General features: G+C 40.6%; 1 protein-coding gene and 1 pseudogene across 3 annotated transcripts in view; one reads left to right on the top strand and one right to left on the bottom strand.

Annotated features, from left to right (window-relative positions):
- Positions 1–64: 64 nt before the first annotated feature.
- The window catches only part of LOC138395903 (MOB-like protein phocein), a 44604-nt gene continuing 27753 nt past the window's right edge, over positions 65–16915 (top strand). For 2 of the 3 annotated variants that reach the window (XM_069489085.1, XM_069489025.1), the window contains exon 1: positions 13586–13646. In XM_069489085.1, coding sequence (XP_069345186.1) covers positions 13587–13646 — 60 coding nt within the window. In that variant the 5' untranslated portion in view covers position 13586. Of the gene's footprint in view, positions 123–805; positions 971–13585; positions 13647–16915 lie in introns of those variants that run through there. The other variant, XM_069489153.1, reaches the window with a different exon arrangement.
- LOC138387645 (U4 spliceosomal RNA) lies at positions 7839–8008 on the bottom strand (annotated as a pseudogene).

Raw genomic sequence — 16915 nt, 5'->3', positions numbered from 1 at the left:
AGCGAGCACGCCTGCGCGGTCTGTGGGGTTTTTTTTCACGTGTCCCGAGGGCCGGACTTGCGAGTCTCTTTTTGCAGCAGCTGCACGAGCGCAAAGTACGAGCTGCGGCGGCGGGAGTCATGGTGAGTGTGAGTCCAGGGTGGGCCCGCGGCACGCGGGCCCCGGTCGGTCTGAGGCGTACGGAGACGCCGGACGCCCTTTTCTGGGTCTGGAGGGATGGGCTGGGGGGTCAGTCAGTGACCGGTGCCCGCCCGTACCCTTGGAGAGGCAAGGCCCGTCCGACCCTTTCCTCCGCCGAGGGCTCCTTGCACACGCGTGTGCGGCAGACATGTGGGGCAGGGGGCGGGAACCCGGACGCACGCGCGGTGCCCCTCCTTCTGCAGGGCCTTAGTGGGTCATATCGTGGAGAAAGAGCATGGCCCCAGGCAGAGTGTGACCCCCAACGTTTCCCGAAAATTTCTAGAAAATTTTCCAGAAAAAACGCGAGGAAGGAAAGTATTTGACCTTGTAATAAACTAAGGTTGCCCCTAAAACTGGTCTGTGGGTTATTTTGAAGTATAATCGGATAAAGAAAATTTGTCTGGTTGCTGACCAGAGAAGCAACAACGACCCCTAACAGAGATAGGGAATGGGGCAATTAAAACTTGAATTTAGGGTGGAACATTCAAATACGTTTTCTGAAAGAATAAGCTAAGGTTTGGTGTTAATTTTCAAAGCCCTAACGTCTTCGCGGCATACCACTTATTATCTGTTGAGAATATAATTGCATATTGTTTTTGTTTTTACTCTTAACATTTTTCTGCAGGCAGGACAAGCATTTAGAAAGTTTCTTCCGCTTTTCGACCGAGTATTGGTTGAAAGGAGTGCAGCCGAAACTGTAACCAAAGGAGGCATTATGCTTCCAGAAAAATCTCAAGGAAAAGTGTTGCAAGCGACAGTAGTGGCTGTTGGATCGGGCTCTAAAGGAAAGGTAAATGGGGGCTACAGTGCAACTATTTTTATTGTGTAAAGTGGAGGGAGAACAATAAGAAACCTTGAGTTATTGAAAGTAGCTTGTCATCTTCAGGTGCATTCCTTAGTTCACCTGTAATTGCTCCCTTTTAGGAAAATGATTGTAAAACAAAATTGCTTATTTTATATGATCAGTGGAATATGCTTATTTTATGTGATAGCTTCAGAGTATTAAAATTGCCCTCAATAGCCATTTGGTAGCCTAGTATGACTAGCGTCTTCTTTAAGTTCTAAATTTTGTGATAAGACAAAACATTATACTTTAAGATAAACTTCGGGGGCTTTTAAGAATTGAGGAGAACCTTGGACTATTAGTTTAACCTGTAACACACTGAAATTGCCTTAATCTTACAGCCATTTGGGGCCTTAGTTGGCATACCTATGGAAGGAACAGGTTGGACTATTCTTCCAGGTGTCCTCCAACAAACCGGTTAGACCTCAGGTCTCTAAGACATCTCAACCAAAATACACAGTAAATTCCTTTGGGATCAAATATGTTAACCGCATTGCTCCATTGGCCTCAAAAAAGAAAGTTCTAAGGAACTCCTCCTGGAGTTAGGCATCGGAAGGCTTTGGAGAATGGGCACAGTCCCACTCACCAAATCTGTACTTTGTAGGAAAGGAAATTGAATCACAAAAGTGTTTGTTCTAATTACAGAAAAATCTCAAATTTTTGTATGTTGGAAGAAGCCCAAAAAATGGCCATTTGTATATGGTTTAAAAACTGGTTTACTTCCTATAGTTGATAGGTTGTTAATATTTAACAATTACAAAGTTAGCTTTAGTTAAAGTTAGCTTTTCCAGTATAACTCCCTTGAACCTTTACACTGAAATCAGGTTTTCGTTTAAGCCACTGTGTGTTCATTATTTCAAAGTGTAATTCTACAGTGATGTTTTCGAGTGAAGAACTGCAATTCTAGAATAAATTGCATCACTTTGCCACCACCTGCATTTTAAACATGTTGGATTTGAGTGAGCACATTTCATTAATTGTAGTGATGTAAAAGTTGTATATATTTGGTGAACTAGATGTCTTTGTTAATAAATATCCTTATTTTCTCAAGGGTGGAGAGATTCAACCAGTTAGTGTGAAAGTTGGAGATAAAGTCCTTCTCCCAGAATATGGAGGCACCAAAGTAGTTCTAGATGACAAGGTGTGTAAAATTAATAATTCTAAAAAGAGGTAAAATATTTGTGATTAGCTGTCTTAACTGTGGTTTCTTTGTTTGCAGGATTATTTCTTATTTAGAGATGGTGACATTCTTGGAAAGTATGTAGACTGAAATAAATCACTATTGAAATGGCATTGACATGAAGCTCATTCCACTGAAGTTCTGAAATCTTTCATCATGTAAATAATTTCCATGTCTCTTTTGTAATAAACTAATGATGTCTAAACTGCTGACATCCTGTGTCTAAAATCTAGTTTCACTGTAGTGATACAAACATTTCCAAATAAAAATATGTAAATGAGTGGTTAATCTTCATTTAGTGACATAAGGTGGTTTTAGGGTTCTATAGTTTACACTTTTTTCAAGTGATCTGCAGTGAATTCTGGGAGACAAAGTTTTCTAGGTAGATGGATTTTCACACTGAATTTAGCTTTATCACATGATTGATACTGAAGCAAAGCCATGGATTTACATTTACATTTTAAGAAAACTAAGTAGCAGTATTCTGACTTCAAATTTAACAAGCTTCTATGTATCTTGTTTCTTTTTTTTTTTTGAGACAGAGTCTTGCTCTGTCGCCCAGGCTAAAGTGCAGTGGCATTATCATAGCTCACTGCAACCTCAAACTCCTGGGCTCAAGTGATCCTCCAGCCCCAGCCTCCTGAGTAGCTGGGACTACAGGTATGCACCACCATGCACAGCTAATTTTTTTCTATTTTTAGTAGAGAGGGGGGGTCTCCCTCTTGCTCAGGCTGGTCTTGAACACATGACTTCCTGCCTAGCTTCCCAAAGTGCTAGGATTACATGCATGATCCACTGCACCTGGCCTGTGTCTTGTTTCTTAAGTTTTACATTTACGAAAATTTACTTCCTGAATGAACATTTCCAGTTTTTAAAACTTAACACTACTACATAATTTACTTGGTAAAAAGTCTAAGGTAAGATATTTTAGCTAACATTGGCTTCCACTTTCCAGGGTAGGCACTGTGATGGTAATAGCTAACACTTCAGGAGCATTTTCCAGGTGCTGGCTAATCTTTTAACTCTATGAAATGGGCACTGTTCTCATCTAATAGCTGAGAAAACTGAGATACAAAGGGGTTAATAACCAAGGTCACTCAGAAGCAGCAAAGCCAAGATTTGGACATAGTCCATCTGCAGATGTTGCTGTCTAAAACTTTGATCCTTCTTGTCCTCTGCAACCTTGTTAGATACTTCTAAGCACTTTGAAAACACATTATTTCAATTGATCCTGGTGATACCACCATGGTCTGGGGAGTGGGTACTACCGGCGTATGGCACTTAAGTGCCCAGTATACTGTTTGTTAAATTTAATAAATAAGGAAAGTGAGAAGGGGAAAAATAGATCTAGCTATAGCAGCTAAGGGAAAAAAATTAACATTTGGACTCAAGTAATCCTGTATCCAACCCCTAAACTAAACTATCAGCTACTAGCTATTTGTCTTAATAGTAAAACTTATTTTCTAGTTGTAGTTTGCTATAAGCTAGACTGATAATGGTCTTTTAAAGGTTTTGTCCTATATTTTGAGTTGAAGGCTAAATGAAGTTCTAAATGGTATGGAATAATGGTCTCAACTTTTGATCATGTTCCTCATCAGTAAAATATGCTTCCCATATGTATGTGTATTTGCATTTATACATGTGTTAGTACCTTTGGTACACTAAGGCTTAATTTTTGTTAAATTTAGATACTAGAATTATGCCTCAAAGGTCTTATATTATCTAAATGGGTAATGAGTTTCATACTCTGCCTCATGCACAGCTAGATAATAGGCTTTGCACACTAACCTTGTGAGCATAGATTTTTCTGTTTTACCAGTGAGAAACCTTGACTCAGAAGAGATGAGGAAACCATTCTGAGGCCATGCATATTTGTAGAGTTAGGAATCTCCAAAAGCTATGGCTTTCCCATTATTCTCCAGTGCTGTTTTCCAGAGACCCAAGCAAATTACTTTTGAAATCTAAAGCGATAGTTCCCAAACCTTGGTTCATCCTTGGAATTACCTGGTATAGTTAAAATTTCAGGGCCTCGTCCAAAGCTAAATCAGAACAAAGAGAATTTTTGTACCACAGCAGTAGTCCTACTATGACGCTTGCCTAGCACAACTGCTAAAGAAATAATTATAGATTGTGAGGTTATATTAAAGTAGAAAAAACAATTTTGCCTTAGGAAATTTAGGGTACTGGGAGTGTGAAACCATGTGTTTCAGATTAGTATGTGGCCTTTTACCTTTTGTTCATCAGAATAATTGTGGACAAAGGTAAACAAAATAGGAAAAAATTTAAGTGAAATTTCTGTGATAATTATTTTTAAACATTTGCCAGGCACTGTTCTAGGGACTTTATGTGTAATCTCGCTTACTTGCATGTAGTCCCAGTAACCTTGCAGTGTTGCTGCTTCACAGGTGAAAGAAGGTGCACCGTAAACTCAAGGTGACACAAATTTTAACTAATAAGAGTTCACCTGAATTCAGTTTGTCTGACTTCCAAGTCTGCTTCCCATGACTACACACAAAAGATTTTGGAAATTGAGAAGAACAAAATTAAAGTTACCAGGGAGCTATTCTGTTGTACAGGTATTACCATTATTAATATGGCTTTTTCCTTCTATTGTTTCAGAAAGTATGTATGCTTTACAAGAAGTTCTTTTAAAATTGGGACCATAAAGTTATTTGGTTTTTTGGTTTTGTTTTTTTGAGAAAGGGTTTCACTCTTTCACCCTAGGCTAAAGTGCAATGGCACAATCACAGCTCACCGTAGCTTCAAAGTCCTGGGCTCAAGTGATCCTCTGTCCTCGACCTCCCAAAGTAGCTACGACTACAGGCACATACTACCATGCCTGGCTAATTTTTTATTTTTTGAAGAGAGGGGTCTCAGTATGTTGCTCAGGCTGGTCTCGAATTCCTGGCCTTAAGCCATCCTCTCGCCCAGGCCTCCAAAAGTGTTGGGATTACAGGCATGAGCCACAACCCTCATCCTATATACACGTTATTAGAGGTTCTAACTTGTTACATTTGTTTCCTAATTTGATGTGGTTCTTGTTTATAACTAGTCAAATATCACAGTACTTTTTTCCTTTGAACATGTAATTGTTTCATAGTTTATTTTAGTGAATGGTATATGTGTCTGACTTAGCATTTTTTAGAGATGAGGTCTTGTTATGCTGTCCAGGTTGGCCTTGAACTCCCGGGCTCAAGCGATCCTTCTGCCTCAGCCTCCCGAGTAGCTGGGACTACAGGTGCATCACTGTGCCTGGCTAACTTTATCATTTTTTAAGCAATGAGTGACTTGTCCCAGCTTTATTGGATTATCCATTCTTTCCCACTCCGCCCCATTCTTCCCCTTCTCTATACCTCAAAATTTGAGATGTGATCTTTATTGTAAATTACATTTTTCTAAATATGTCTATTCCTAGGTTTTATAGTCTCTTCCATTAACCTCTCCATTCCACCACATTGTTTTCAATATAAATAGCTTTATATTTAAGTTTAATATCTGTTAAGGCAAGCTCTCCCTGTATATGCTTACCTGGCTGAGAGCATTTTTAGGTTCTCAGTAAGAACAGCCAGATTGTTTTCCAGAGTGATACCAAGTCATGCTCCCTCCAGCAAGTTAATTACTGTTGTCACTGCACCTACACTAAAATGGAGTTTTGAACTTTTGATTTATTTGTGTGAAGAGCATTTAAATATGTTTTCCTTTACCCTTAGGCAACCTGTATGAGAGCCCAATCAAACCTTGTCTCTGGTTCTGCATTTCTTACATACTAGTTACATGTGACAAATTACCGAACCCTTTAGCTTAAGAATAAATTGCAAAAGGAGGGCATTAGATTTGTCCCTTAATGTTTGAGTCAAGCTTTTTTTTTCCCCCTTAAACTTTATTTATTTATTTTAGACTACTCAAGTGCAGTAGTTAATTTTATTTATTTTAAAATAGGTGGCCAGGCACAGTGGCTCATGCCTGTAATCCCTGCATTTTAGGAGGACAGGGTGGGAGGATGGCTTGAGGCCAGGGGTTTGGCAACATGGGGAGATCCTATCTCTATAAAAAATAGAAAAATCACCCGCGTGATGGCGTGCATCTGTAGTCCCAGCTACTCGGGAGGCTGAGGCAGAAGGATTGCTTGAACCTAGGGGTTTGAGGCTGCAGTGATCTGTGATGAGGCCACTGTATTCCAGCCTGGGAAACAGAGCAAGATTGCCTCCAAAAAAAAAAAAAATTTGTATAACGTTCCATTATATGGATGAACCATAATTTATTTCAGCATTCCCCAATGATGAATATTTAAGTTGTTCTAATCTTTTGCAATTAGAAACACTTCTGCAATGAATGTATGCATAAATAATTTTGCACGTATACAAGTATATCTGACAGACAAATTCCTAGATATCAGATTTCTATGTCAAAGGGTATGTGGATTTCAATCGTACATGCACACATATACACGCATATATCTCCGAGTTGTCCCTCATAAAAGTTCTATCAGTTAACAGTCCTCCTAGCAATGTATAAGGCTGTTTATTTCTTCTTACTCTCAATGATATAAGATGTTATAAGGTTTTTATTTTGCCAATCTGATTATTTTTTATTTATGATTATGAATGAGGGTGAGGATTTACGTGTTTAAGAGTCATTTCTGTTTCCTTTACTGTTAACTGTTCCTGTTGTCTTAATTAGTATCTTCTGCCCATTTTTCTGAGTGCTTGATCTTTTATGATTTTTATGAGATCTTTTATTAGGGAAATTGGTTCTTTGTGATATGTGTTTTCCTCCACGTTGTCATTTTGGCTTTGATTTTATTTATGGTTTGCACTTGTAGGAAGCCACTTTAGTGTACTTAAATGAGTAAATGCTTTCCTTTATGGCTTCTGGGTATCATGTCAAACTCTGAAAAGCATTCTCTAATACTTAGATGTTCTTCCATGGTTTCTTTAGGTAGTTTTATAGTTTGCGTTTTTTAAAAGAATATTTTGATCTTGGCTGTATATGAAGATTTTCCTGTTGAAAGATATAAGGAATAGATCCAATCCCCCTACCCTCTTACAGATTAAATCTAGTTCTTTAAGACATTGAAAATTTAGCCTCAAGACTTGTAAAATGCTCTTTCAGTCTCATTTAGCCTGAAGACATGACTTAGAAAAACATCAGTGGTTATTTCGTTATCTGGCTTGAATGTCAGTTCAGAAAGGTCAGTTTATTATAGTATTTTTAAGTTCATTCATTTTTTGAACATGTGCCAGGCACTGTTCTAGGCACTGGAGAAACAGGGATGAATAAGATAAGGGAGGCACACAGTGAACAACTAAGTTAATAGCATAATTTTAGATAGAGATTAGTCATCAAGAAAATATAGAAAAGCTAACTTCATGAACGACATTAGGTGCCCTACTGAAAAGAGGAAATGGGCCTGGTTCGGTGGCTCACTCCTGTAATCCCAGCATTTTGGGAGGCTAAGGCAGGAGGATTGCTTGAGGCCTGGAGTTTGAGACCAGCCTGAGCAAAAGCAAGACCTCTATCTCTACAAAAAATAGAAAAATTAGCTGGGCTTGGTGAGGCGTGCTTGAGCCCAGGAGTTTGAGGTTGCATTGACCTATGATGATGCCACTGCACTTTAGCCCAGGTAACAGAACATCTCAGAAAAAGAAAAAAGAAAATGGTTATATTCTATGGTGACTTGTCTCTTCTGATCACATTCTCCCTCCCTGAAAGTTCATGAACTATTTTTTTAAATTTATTTCAATTAGCAATAATCTCACCTCAGATAAACCTCATTGGCTACGATACTGCCACTGTGCAAAGCTCATGAACTATTAGTTATCTCTTGTTGCATAACAAGTTACCCTAAACTTAGTGGCTAAAACAACAATAAACATCTCACACAGTATCTTAAGTGGAAAACTGGGAGCAGCTTAGTTAGGTGATCCTAGTTTGGGAGTGTCTCATGAGGCTGCCATCATTCAATGGGCTGGAGGATACACTTCCAGGATGGTTCACTCTTACGCTGGCAAGTTGATGCTTACCTTTGGCCGAAGGCCTCAGTTCTTCATTACATGGACCCCCCTTCATAAGGCTGCTTGCGTGTCCTCACATAGGCAGCTTTTTGTCCCAGAGCAAGTGATCTAAGAGAGCAAGTCAGAAGCCACACTGTTTTTTATAACCTAACATCAGAAGTTGCACACTAACATTTCTACAGTATCCTATTAGTTACAGAGGTCAGCCCTATTCAATGTGAAAGAGAACCACACACGGTGTAAATACCAGGAGATGATAATCACTGGGGCCATCTTGGAGGCTGGCTACCACAACCACTAATTTGATCAAATATTCTGAAATGTTGCTAAGTGTCATAAAAGAGGAAAATGAGGTGCCATGGGAGTTCAGTATCTCATTTGTAGTCAAAGTTGTCTAAGTTTGAACTCTATAAATCCAAAATATTATGTCTGTAACAACTTTCATAAAGAGAAAATAATGTTCAGATAATATGTTGGAGATGTATAAAACCATATATAGGCACTAATTTGTTCAACTATGAACATACATTCCCACGCTTCCCTGCTGTTCAACTTTTCTTGGCCTGCAATGAAATCTCCTGCATCTCTGTATACAAATGCTATCCATACTTTAAGGCACATTTCAACTACATCCATCATTCACAGTGTGTCAACTTCGCTTTTAGGCTGGCTTCCTTCAAGCCAACATGGCTGCTGCAGTTCCAGATGTGGCAATGCCCAGTGGCTGAAAAAAGAGGACCACTTCTTTTACTGTCTTCTTGAGAGCAAATAAACTGTTCCCCAAAATGCTTTATCAGATACTTTCACATTCCTCTAGGCTAAAGTGGAGTCAGACGCCTTACCCATAACCAACCATTGGCTTAGGCTAATAGGAATTTATCCCTCAGCTGAAGATGGGTTTACCTTTCCCAGATCATAGAGAGATGGACACTAAGCAAGATCAGAATCTGTTTGCACAGAGCATGTGAAAGGTAATAGCAAATAGGCAACCAGCAGGGGCTGCTTCAACATTTAAGGCATTTAGCTTTGTAACATAGTTCTCCATATACTGCCCTTTCCCATTTATTTCTAAGTTCTTTGAGAAAAGCTCATACATCCTATACATCTTCCTATTCCTTAGCACTTAATCCAGTGCCTTCCATATAATGTGACTTCATTTTTTACTTAGATTTTTAAATTTCCCAAGGTGAATTTCACATTAGATAGGCATTTTTGAAATTACTTACGATACTTTGGATTTATAAAATATTTTCTTCTATGGCCAGTACAGTGGCTCAGCCTGTAATTCTAGCACTCTGGGAGGCTGAGGTGGGAGGATTGCTTGAGGTCAGGGGTTTGAGACCACCCTGAGCAAGAGCGAGACCCCGTCTCTACCAAAAATAGAAAAATTAGCTGGGTGTTATGGCATGTGCCTGTAGTCCCAGCTACTTGGGAGGCTGAAGGAGGAGGATTGCTTGAGCCCAGGAGTGTGAGGTTGCAGTGAACTAGGCTGATGCCATGGCACTCTAGCCCGGGCAACAGAGAAAGACTCTGTCTCAAAAATAAATAAATAAAATAAAATAAAATATTTTCTTCTAAAACTTCAAGAGATTTCCATAAATATTTAATTTTATGCTTACTTTCATACTCTAAAGGGATAGAACTACTGTGTACAATCTTCACTACAAATGAAGAAACTTATTTGATGGTTTGTTCAAAGTCTTACAGTCAAAGGCACAAGAAAATCTAGATTTTCTGAATCCCAGCCCAGAGCTATTTCCACATGTCCACATTGCCTTTAAGCAGACCCCTCCTCATTTACCTGAAATATTCAAGTAACCCATCATTACATGTAATTGTTATTACTGATCATACTTTTTTTTCCCTTTTGTCCGCCTCTCCCACCAAATTAATTCTGATTATACAACTGTTCTTGTTTGGAGGTCATAATCTGCAGGCTGACGTAGGAATGAAAATGTGAAGGTTATGAGTGCAAAGCATTCCAGTCCTAAAGAACAAGGTTATTCCTGTGAAAAAGGCCAGGGTTGACATCACAATGCAACTTTACTGACCCTTTCAAGAGAATTAATGGGTATTTTGTTCCTGAATTTAACACCTACTCATCCGCTTTTTCCCTTGTTTTTTCAGATGAGCTGAAACAGTATGATAAATCTGGAATTAGAAGAACATTAAGATGATCCCCTTTAACTACAGGTAACTATTATTTACAGCTCAGGGAAACTACCATACAATCTGGGAAATTTAAACTTAGTTCTTGCAGTAAGTGAGGTGGGGTTGTCTATACACTGAGAGAAGCCCACGTAGGACCAACCTGTCTGTCGTGTTTTTTTGGGTTTTTTTTTTCTGAGACAGTCTCACTCTCTCACTCTGTTGCCCTGAGTAGAGTGCAGTGGTATCATTGTAGCTCATAGCAATCTCCTGGGCTCAAGTGATCCTCTTGCTTCAGCCTCCCAAGTGGCTGGGACTACAGGCACACAGCACCACGCCCAACTAATTTTTCTATTTTTAGTAGAGATGGGGTCTCACTCTTGCTCAGGCTGGTCTCAAACTTCTGAGCTCAAGCAATCCTCCCACCTCGGCCTCTCAACATGCTAGGGGTGAGCCACCATGCCTGGCCCCAACCTGTCTTTCTTGGGGAGGCATCATTTGGGTGTCATTTGTCCTAGGGTCTCACTCTATTTAGTACAGCTTGAGTATCCACACTCTGAAAATCCAGAATCTGAAATGCTCCAAAATACAAAATTTTTTGAGCACTCACATCATGCCACAGTAGAAAACTCCACACCTGAACTCGTGATGGGTCACAGTCAAAACTGTTTTATGCACAAAATTATTAAAAGTATTGAATAAAATTAACTTCAGATTATGTGTACAAGGAATACATGAAATGAAACATTAATTTCATGTTTAATCTTGGGTCCCATCCCCAAGATATCTCATTATGTATATGCAAATATTCCAAAATCCAAAAAAATTTTAAATCTGAAACACTTCTGGTCCCAAGCATTTCAGATAAGGGATTCGTAACCTGTGTAAGAATTGGTGATCTGCACATCTGTCTCCATTGCTAGACTCTAAGAAACTTATGGTGAAGTACTGGGCCTTGTCACACTTGTATGTCAGTGCCTAACATATAGTGGAGCTTTATGATTATTTGTTGAATGAATAAATCTTTTGATTTCTAGGAGCTAGTGCTGGAAGGACAGAATTAAGTCCTTACTCTTGAAGAGTTACCAGTCTATACATCTTCCAGAAAGGACTCTTACTTAAATGCAAACCAACTTCCTGTTGTCAAATCCCTGTATGCCTAGTTCTATGTCACTGACAATTATTCAGCTACAGAGCCACTCAACCAACCTCCCCTCTATTTTCAGCATCCATCTTTGGAGGTTGTCTGTGACATGGCCCTTCTCTCAACATTCTCAATACACCTTTATCTAGGGACATCTGATGTTTTCTTCTCTTGTAAATCATGCTACTGTACGAAATCTTCACCCTCTGAACTGTCTTCTCATCTGGTATCCCAAGGCCTCCCTCATTCCAGATCAAAGATTTAAGGTTTCTAAGTAGGAAACAAAGTTTGCCAAAACTGCTGTGATTTCTTGACTTAAAAGAACACTTAAAACTTGCAACAAAGAAAATATGGAATCCTATGAAACGTAAAACTCCCACCGTCTATCGAGAACTATTAATTTCCTCCTCCCACTTCTGACTTGCAAAAAAACGAGCTAATTCGGTTTGCCTAATGTACAATACCAGATGTCCACTCTCCATCTCAGATGATTAACATGCATCTTTTATCTACACAAACTTGTCTTTGAAAAAGTCATTGGCTTTGAAGTCAGGGATGGCTTAAATAACATTTGACACTCAAACCCCCAGTCTGATTTCAGATTACGTCTATTTCATGCAGGTTCTGTGGACTATGCCAGACTGCTGGCCTGTTTTCTACTTTGCTTTGTGAACTAAAATAAAATCGTAAGGCTTAACCCCACCTGACTGAATGGACCCCCTGGTGGCCAAAGGAATATCCTAAAACTAAATTGCCTGCCAGGAGGAGGGAGGTCAGATATGCCTCATCATGCCCCCCTCCCTTCGTGGGGACATCTTTTGTAACCCATTAACAGTCCTCAGGGGTATGCAAGACAAACCTGCAGGTCCTCAATTTACACAACAAATATACCTCCCGTGGCTTACCTCTGACAAAGAGCTCCTTATGTTAGAACATGCCAAGACTTTAGACAAAGCTTCAAGTCTTTAACCAATTATAAGTCAAAGAATCTTTAAACCCACCTATAACTTGTAAGCACCCCCCTTCTACATGGCCCACCTTTTAGGGCCAAACCAATGTATGCCTCCCACATATTGATTTATGACTTTACCTGTAACCCCTGTTTCCCTGAAATGTATAAAACCAAACTGTAACCCAGCCACAGCAAGTCCACTTGCTCTTGAGCGTGGCTCTGGCTCATGGTCCTCAAATTTGTTTTTTGTTTTTGTTTGAGACAGAGTCTCGCTGTGTCACCCTGACTAGAGTGCTGTGGCGTTAGCCTAGCTCACAGCAACCTCAAACTCCTGGGCTCAAGCGACCTTGTGCCTCAGCCTCCCCAGTAGCTGGGACTACAGGCATGGTGGCACATATCCAGCTAATTTTTTCTATATATATTTTTAGTTGGCCAGATAATTTCTTTCTATTTTTAGTAGAGATGGGGTCTCGCTCTTGCTCAGGCTGGTTTCGAACTCCTCAGCTCAAACAATCCGCCCCCCTGGGCCTCCCAGAGTGCTAGGATTACAGGCGTGAGCCACCGCACCCGGCCAGGTCCTCAAATTTGACTCAGAATAAATCTTTTTAAAATTATTTTAGAGTTTCACTTTTTTTCCATTGACAGTTTTCCTAGGCGGATTTTGGGACACAATTAGGTATTTGCTTGCACATAGATTTACTGAAAATGTCGCCACTGCACAGACTGTCCTTCCACTGTTAATTAACGAGAGCCCAAGGAAGGGTACCAACGTGTTAAGCAGGCCATGCATACTGCCGCAGTAGTCACACACCATCACGACCTTCCGCACCCGCCCGCAGACTTCATAAAGACGCTCGTGCCTTCCCGTGCCTCCTTCCCTCCGAGTCGCCGCCAGAGCCTCGCGGGCAGTGGCTCGTCTGCCCTCGCCCTCCGCCTAGCCGAGCCTTCCCTGGACTGCTTGCTCCGTGTCCTCCCGTCCTGCCCCGCGCGGGCTGCGGCTGTTCCGTCGGCTGCCGCCCCTCCCCGGCGCCCAGACCTGGAGCGCCGCTCCGCCCCGCCTCCCTGCGTAGGCAGCCGTCCCCTTACATCCGGGTATCTACTCCAGCCGCCCAGACGCTGGCACTATGGTCATGGCGGAGGGGACGGCAGTGCTGAGGCGGAACAGGCCGGGCACCAAGGCACAGGTACTATCTCCCCACCTTTTCTGCCGGACAACTCTCAGTGCCGACCCGTGCTGCGCCGGGAAGCTGGCAGCCACGGAGTGGCTGTCGGGCCGGGGCTGCAGGCGGGCGGGGGCACTGGTGCACGGCCTGCTCTTCCGGAGCCGCAGCCCCTCCGTTTGGTTGAGGCGGCCGCCGCTGCGAGGCCTGCGGAGCTCTGACCTGAGGGTGGGCGTAAGGGGAGGGTGGGGGTTGCGGGAGACGTCCGCTGAGGCCCAGGGCTGCGAGCCTGTCGGCAGCGACTGCTTGTTCTCGCCCTGCCCCTGAGCTCCAGCTGACTAGCTTTAGAGGGGCGCGGCCAGCCAGGTGGAGACCCCTGGGGTTTCCTGAGGGTCGGGGCCGCGGGGGTGGAAGGGGGTGTAAACACAGCCTCCCTTGTCCCGGCTTCCGGTTCCTACCTGGCCTGTGAAGTACTGCCCGGGTCCTGCTAACTAGCTTGTCTAGCCGGATCCGGGTGGGGATAATTTACTTTATCCTCCTCCTCCTGTTGTTTGCTTTTGACCACCTCTCCTTGCTGCGTCCCTGGAGCTGTTCTCTGGTCCAGCAAGTTTTCATCACCAGGTTGCGACTTGTTAGATATCATTCCTTGCGAATTTCCTTGTGTGAAGCATAGGGAATGAACTGATTATAATTTTGTAAACTTTTTGTAGGACAGTATTTCGGATACGTTGTTGGTGGTTTAGGTATGTGTTCTTAGGATTTGAAAAAGATGGGATGCCTGACATTTAAAAAAATCAACTTGACATTCAGATTTGAACTGAGTAATCTGCCAGCCAAAGTGGCTTGCTATGGAGTAGATGCTCTAAAATTAGAAGAGATGTGTTTAAAATGTAATTTTAAAGGACAATGATGTAAGTGAAAAAAGAAACAAAACAACAATGGAGCTATGATCATATGTCTGACAATAAATTTTACGTTCTTGTACAGAATTATGGAAAGGAGACCTTTCAAAGGGAACTTGTAGGTCTAGACACTTTCCCAGATCCATGTTACAAATAAAGAAACAAGCCCAGAGAATGGACTGGATTTGCTCAAGGTTACATAGTCTTTTGATTCTTAGTTTACTGGTGACCTTTTCTCTTTAACAAGTAGCTTCTAGTACTGAATTTTAAAGAAATTATTTTGAAAGTTTTATTATAGAGCAACATTAAGGTGGCAGTTTTGTCTTCATACTACTGGAAATTTAGGTATTTTATATCTTTTCTTTTTACCTTTTCCAAACTTCTGAATGCTTTTTTTCTCAGATACCTTCTTATTTTGCAGAAACATTATTTCTGATTATATTTTTATGTACAAAAGTCTATTTCTGACTTTTGTATTCACACTGAGTCATCTCATTTTTTTTCTCTTCTCACCCACCCTCTCATTTTTTATTTATTCAAAAGTTCTTAATTTTGAAAGGTCAGAAAATAATATATTTTAAACTAATATTGTAACATATCTGTTTGCCATGTTGTTATGAGTAAGTCACATAAAAGTAAGTCACACATAAAGCTGCTTTGCTTTTTTTTCCACATTGTTATCAGGGTTGTTAAATAAAATAGAAAAGGTTAGGAGTTAAAAAAACAAAACAAAAAACGCTGCTTAAGCAGCAGTCTGTCCTATCTCTTGCTTATCACCTGAATTTCCTTCAGTGAAATGGGTCTATTCTAAAATGATATATTTAGAACTATAACAGAGTGAGGAGAATATCTTCCTACTTTTTAAAGTTGGTTAGACTTGAGTGTAAGCACATAGTTGGTTTTCAATAAATATTTGTTGACCGAAATTAGATTGAGAACGTTTATTAAGCTGGATTTTTGGTGTGTCTCATAGGTGTTGCAGTTACGATGAGGCAAAACATTTCATTCCCAGTTACCTTTTCTACATCTTTTCTGTATACAGTGTCCCTTAGTAACCTCTGGGGAATGGTATCCCTTGCAATACCCAAATTCGAGCATGCTCAAGTCCCTTGTATACAATGGGGTAGTATTTGCATATAACCTATGCACTTCTGCCTGTATACTTTAAATCATCTCTAGATTACTTATAATGCCTAATACAATGTAAGTGATATGTAAATAGTTATTTACACTATATTTATTGTTTAGGGAATAATGACAAAAAAAAAGTCTGTACATTTTCAGTACAGATGCAACTATGGTCAGCCTAACTATATACATAGTACATGTCAGCAACAATGTAACATTTTCTGGATTTCCACCCCCTCCCCCACCAATATTTTCAGTTTGAGGTTGGTTGACTCCAGATGTGGAACCTGTGGATATGGAAGTCCAACTGCATTTCTATGTGTGCTTTCTAATATTTTTAAAACAAAATATTGTACAAACTTTTTTAATTTTTTAAAGGAAAGAATAGGCAAAGTGTATTAATAGAAATATTTTTTAGTGTAAATCATTAGAATATAGAAAGAATTTTTTATTTTAGTCACAGGTCTCTCCCTGTCACCCAGGCTGGAGTGGAGTGGCTAGTCACAGGTTCAATCATAGAGCGCTGCAGCTTTGAACTCCTGCACTCAAGTGATTTTCCCACCTCAGCCTCCCGAGTAGCTCGGACTACAGGTGTGCGCCACCATGCCTGGCTTATATAGGAAAACTATTAAAACTTATACAGGAAAACTATTAAAACTATTCTTTAATATTTCTTAGATAATGTCTAGGAAAAGGCATTCTGGAACAATTTCCAGAAGATTGTTTTATTTCTTGACATTTTCCCATAATAATGTTAGTACATTTTCATTAAGATAGGGCAACTATGAAAAAAAAAGACATGATATTTTTAACATTTAAAAAGGTATACCTGGCTCACGCCTATAATCCTAGCACTTTAGGAGGCCAAGAGTTCAAGACCAACCTGGGTAGTATCAAGACTCAATCTCTACAAAAAAAAAAAAAAAAATTAGCTGGGTGTGGTGGTGTGCACCTGTAATCCTAACACTCTGGGAGGCCGAGGCAGGAGGATTGCTTGAGCTCAGGAGTTCCAGACCAGCTTGAGCAAGAATGAGACCCTGTCTCTATTTAAAAAATAGAAAAATTAGCCGGGTGTGGTGGTGGCATGTCTGTAGTCCAGCTACTTGGGAGGCTGAGGTAGGAGGATTGCTCGAGCCCAGGAGTTGGAGGCTCCAGTGAGCTATGTTGGTGCCACTGCACTCTATCCTGGGCAACAGGTGAGAATAAGAGAAAAAAGATACACCTGTTAGGTAACCTACCCTCAGAACTAAGACATTGCTAATA

The sequence above is a fragment of the Eulemur rufifrons genome, chromosome 1, assembly GCF_041146395.1.
Source record: "Eulemur rufifrons isolate Redbay chromosome 1, OSU_ERuf_1, whole genome shotgun sequence".
Taxonomy (NCBI): domain Eukaryota; kingdom Metazoa; phylum Chordata; class Mammalia; order Primates; family Lemuridae; genus Eulemur; species Eulemur rufifrons.
The sequence above is the reverse complement of the archived record's forward strand: the minus strand, read 5'-3'. Positions and strand labels throughout refer to the sequence as shown.